Here is a 5,031-nt window from a genome sequence, read left to right as displayed (position 1 = left end):
AAGGCTGGCGGTTCAAACCCATCAGCCACTCCTGAGAAGGAAGGTTGGGCAATCTACTTCCGTAGTGATACCGCCTCGGAAACCCAAAGAGAGGTCGCTATAAGTCGGGTACGACTCGATGGCACATAACAACAATCACAACAATATAAAATTCTATTTTATGGATATGCCATAATTTAATCATGGCTGTATTACTAGATTTTAAACTGCTTTCAATTTTCCACTCCTGTAAATAATGCTGCATTGACCAACTTTGTATGAAAAAATTGGGCCATATTGCTCCTTATTTCCTTAGTGTAGATTCCCAGAAGTAGAAATATTGGGTCAATGAATACATCGATTTAAAGACTATTGATATATATTAAAATTGCTTCCAGAGGAGTTGTCTCATTGTGCCCTCCCTAGAGCAGTTTTAGAGTACCAGTACCCCTCACCAACACTGAAATTATCCTTTTGTTATTTGAAAAATAGTATTTCTTGTTGTAATTGGCATTTTTAAAATTTTCAGTGAAGTTGAATGTTTTTAAATGACTTTGCCTAATTACATTTCTTCTCTAACTTGTGACTTTTTTGTCCCTTTTTCTGTTTCTTTTTGGGGAATTAAATTGTTTTTACTGATTTGTAAGTGCTCTTTACTTGACATAGTAAAAATATTAATCTTTGTCACGTTAGTGGAAAATATTTTTCCAGTTTGTTTGCCTTTTCATTTTGTTAAGAGCTTTGGTGGTGCAGTGGTTAAGGCATTCAGCTGCTAACCAAAAAGCTGATGGTTTGAACCTACCAGCTGTTCTGCGGGAGGAAAATGAGGCCAATCTACCTCCCTCAAGATGCACATACAGCCTTGAAAACTCTATGATACAGTTCTACTCTGTCCTGTAGGGTCTTTATGCATTGAAGTTAACTCAGTTGCAGTGGATTTGATTTTTCTTTTTCTTTTTTGGTTTTTCTTACTCGTTGAATGATGACATTATTTTGAACCAGAAGTTCTATGAATCTTCTGTTTAGTCACAAGTGAGGTTATATCTTTTTCCAGTTTGTCCTTAAGCCAACTTATTTAGAGTATTGTCTTCGTAACTCTTAGTTGTGAAAATCCTGTGTAGTTCTGAGTAGCTGTCTTTAGAAAGACCTGCACATTCTAGCTACTTTCTCCATAATTAGGCAGAATGGCCTAGAGGAAATCTCAGAGTCAGGCAGTAAGTAAGAGAGTTCTGGAAAGGGCATAGGATTTAGTAATAATCTAGTTGCTGTTCATGATGACCCTATGTGTCACCATGAACACATGGGGTCACCATCAGTCAGAATTAACTTGATAGCAACTTTTTTTTTTAAGCTGCTGTTCACCCAGTCCAAGTTCTGCTACCTACCAGTTCTGTGAACTTGAGGAAGTTATTTAATCTTCCTGAGTCTTAATTTCCCACCTGTATTATGAGGATAATAATTCCATCCTCATTAGATTGTGGAGAGGTTTCAATAAAATAACATGTAAAGTGCTGAATAGCCTGCTGGGCAAATTATAAGTGCCTAACAAAGGTTAGTTTCTTTCCCTGCTCAGTTACAGCTCAACCAGGTTGTCATAGGCAAAAAAATTAACCTCTGTTACCATTTCAACTGTAAAATGGTGATGTCTTGCTAGCCAAGGGTAGATAGAAGAGCCAAATGAGAGAAAATCTCCTAAACTGCTTTTCCAAAATTCAAGCCACTCAAATGTGAAGTAATTATTATTAACAGACTATAAATTGAGGCTTTTCTAAATTTGAATCCTGGAATATTACATGTATTTGGGGGAAGCTACTTCTAATGTCTTTAAATAAGAAAGTTGCTCTTTCTTAGGCTGACGTTTAGATCCCTTCATCTATTGCAGGAGGGCCAGGATTATGATTTATGATCTGGTTTCATAAGGCTGTTTCACTGATTTTTAACTAATAAACAGTCTTCTACATGCAAATTGATTTTCCTTTTCTGAATAAATAACTCTCCAGTATTGCCACTAGCTGATCATAACAATTTAATTTTTATTTTTTATTTTAAGTGCTTGGTTTACATTCAATGTTACATATACATTTAGTACATTTACCATGTCCAATCCTAACCCAGTCTCCTCTCCTACCTACCCTGTAACCCTGCCCCTGTGCCTCTCATATTTATGTAATCATGTTTGTCCTGCATTTCCTCAATTCTAATGTTGGTCCTCTGGTGCCCTGTGGTCTATTTCTCTAAGGGATGTACTACAATAGAGTATGTGGGTGCGTCATCCTAGGTTGTACATCCTGCTTGTACATCTTATTAACTATTGGGCTGAGAGCCAGCCCCTGGGGATGAGTTTTATTCCAGGTGCAGAATGTATTCCAGGGCCATAGTATTGGGGGTCTCACCAGATTTCATCTGACCAGTAATTCTGGTCTTTATTGAGTTTTTGGATTTTGTTCCACTCTATCCAGGATCTCCAGATTTGATCCTTTCCTGAGTGGTTGGCATTGGTAGCTGGGCACCATCTAGTTCTGGGATCATAGCAATTTAGACTACCTAGCAGGTAATCCTAACCATCACATAGAATTGTTAGTGATTAATGGTCTTTATGGTCCTTGCTTTCAGACACTTAGCCTGTGATGAGGAGAGAGTGGAGGAAGCAAAACTGCTGGTGTCCCATGGAGCAAGTATTTACATTGAGAATAAAGAAGAAAAGACACCCTTGCATGTGGCCAAAGGTGGCCTGAGTGTAATACTCAAGAGAATGGTGGAAGGTTAAGTAAGCAGCTTGGATTTATTTTGTGTATGTTTTATGGTTTTCTCCCATGTCCCAGAAACTAATGTACAACTATTGAAATTGTTCTTCTGTTATATATTATTCTATATTGAATTTTTGTTAATTTTGAGTAAGTGATTCTGTGGCTGTGGCGAGTCTTTAGCACCCTCCCATGTACCCTTTAACCCCCTCTAAGGCAGAACACCACCAGTAACACCAGGCCAGTTATTCTGCCAGATGTTTCTAGATGGATTCTAGAATATTCCTTCCTAAGTTGAAACACATCCTAACTTGTTTTTCAAGCTCACGTCTATTTTTTCAACTGTAAGGTTTAATTTCTTTTTGTCATAGGAGGAATACTTTTATATTTTTGTGGACCAAATACTAAGTTGGGGGGCATGTTATCCAAGTTTGGCATTCATAAACACTAAATAAAATAATGAAAAAAAAAAATAACCTATGTATCTTTTTATTGAGCTGTTTAGTGCGTGCCAAAATAAACAGGAAGTTTTAAAGAATTGAAAAGAATAGCAAGCTTGTGATATGTAGCACAAAATATCTTTTCATTTGTATTTCAGAAAAAAAATGTTGAGAAAAATCTACAGATTTTATTTTTTTTAAATCAGACACCTATTTAAGCCTTAAAATACTCAGCAAAGACATTTCTCAGTTTTGTTAGCTATAGAGGCAGTAAAATTAGTGAAGCTTGAACTGCAGCTAAATAAAAATAGTAATCTTCTGAATTGCTAATTAAGTCTGGAGCAAAGGAAATTAATGAGTATAAACTTGAGCTCAATTTAGGTAAGTATCTTAAATGATTAGTAGTAATAAAATCTGATGAACTCCAAGTGACTCTTCAGGTTTTTTTTTTAAATTTGAGTTTCATGCTGCAAATAAGTGACCCAAGTGAACCTACAAACTTACATTAATTTTGGTCAAAGATTTAATGATCAGTAACTAAAATGAGTTTTGTAAATGTGAACTATGTTGTTAATATACAAACTCTTTTTACATACATATTTTAAGTGCTAATCTTTACAAATATAATCATGGAAGCATCTTTATATGAAATTTAAATTTTATTTACTGCTGGGCTAAAATTGATGGCAGGGAGAATGGGCTAAAATTGATGGCAGGGAGAATGAGAGTAATTTATTTTCCAGTATTTTTTAGCATGATCAAAAAATGAAGTTGTGCCTAATAGAGCCACAGGACTGCAAGCATTTACTTTTCCTTAGTATAGAATTTGTTGTCTGAGGTAATAGGAATTTGGGGTCTAAAAGAAAGCTCTTTCTGGTTCTTCGGTAAACAGTACAGATGGAACCTGGCCCCTGGTAATCGGTAAGCTGTTGACATTTTTAATGAAATGGCTTGTTAACAATACTTAAATCACTGACTTGTATAGACAGGATACTATGGCCTGATCAAGTTGTTCCCTGTTCCCTACAGGAAACCTGATACAGATGAAGCTGATTCAAAGTTAACAAGTTTTACAGTTAACTTCCAAAATGAACTCACAAGACAGATGATAATTGTAGTTGTAATTCTTAGCTGAGAATGTAAGATGGAAGAAACAGGCAAATGGGAACATTGTTAGTATCTATTGTAGAGTATCCACAATGTCCATGAGATTCTATGAAGTTCAATATAAAGCTGCATTTTACTACATTATTTCTGTTTTCACAGAATTTAGTTGTCTCTGTGACCGTGTTTTCTTTCCCCAATTTCTCAACTACTCCAAGTACAATGAATTAATTACAGGGCTGTGCTGCAGCTTCCTGTTTCCAAGGTTTTGTAAAGTGTGGAAGTGCCTTACATTGAGGGTCTATGTCTCCAGCTTCACAGTTCCATGGACTGTCTAAAATTGAATGCAGGAGTTTGTATGTGCCTTTTTCTGTGACACAGGCTCAGTAGCTTTCATCAAATTCTCAAAGGAATCTGTGACTCTCAAATAGATTAAGAATCTTTGATGAAGAGGAAGAATATATAATCAGTTGTCAGGAAATAGGAGTTCTACATCATAGTTTTACCCCATTTTATAGTTTACAAGTTTTTATATCCCTTCTCACCGTACCCCTTAAGGCAGAAATCATCTCCATTTTACAGACAAAAATACACACAGAGCTAGTTGGAGGAAACAGCCAGTACTAATAACCAGTTTTCCTGAACCCTTATCTATTTTTTTTGCCTCAGTAACTGTGCACCAAATGGAAGGTAGTCTGGCATTGTGATAATGACCCAGTAATTGTAACACCCTCTGGTGCTTTCTCTTTAAATTGGCTTTTTTT

General features: G+C 36.0%; 1 protein-coding gene across 1 annotated transcript in view; it reads left to right on the top strand.

Moving 5' to 3' along the window:
• Nucleotides 1-2,746, top strand: part of PSMD10 (proteasome 26S subunit, non-ATPase 10) — a 7,865-nt gene extending 5,119 nt beyond the window's left edge. Inside the window, exon 5 of the mRNA XM_007952422.1 lies at nt 2,593-2,746. Within this exon, the coding sequence (XP_007950613.1) occupies nt 2,593-2,746 (154 nt within the window). The remainder of the gene's footprint in view (nt 1-2,592) is intronic.
• The last annotated feature ends 2,285 nt before the right edge of the window (nt 2,747-5,031 follow it).

The sequence above is a fragment of the Orycteropus afer genome, unplaced genomic scaffold (assembly GCF_000298275.1).
Source record: "Orycteropus afer afer isolate SDZICR_OR568_19922 unplaced genomic scaffold, OryAfe1.0 scaffold00336, whole genome shotgun sequence".
In the NCBI taxonomy this organism is placed as follows: Eukaryota; Metazoa; Chordata; class Mammalia; order Tubulidentata; family Orycteropodidae; genus Orycteropus; species Orycteropus afer.
Note: the sequence above shows the minus strand (reverse complement) of the source record. Positions and strands in the feature narration are given on the sequence as shown.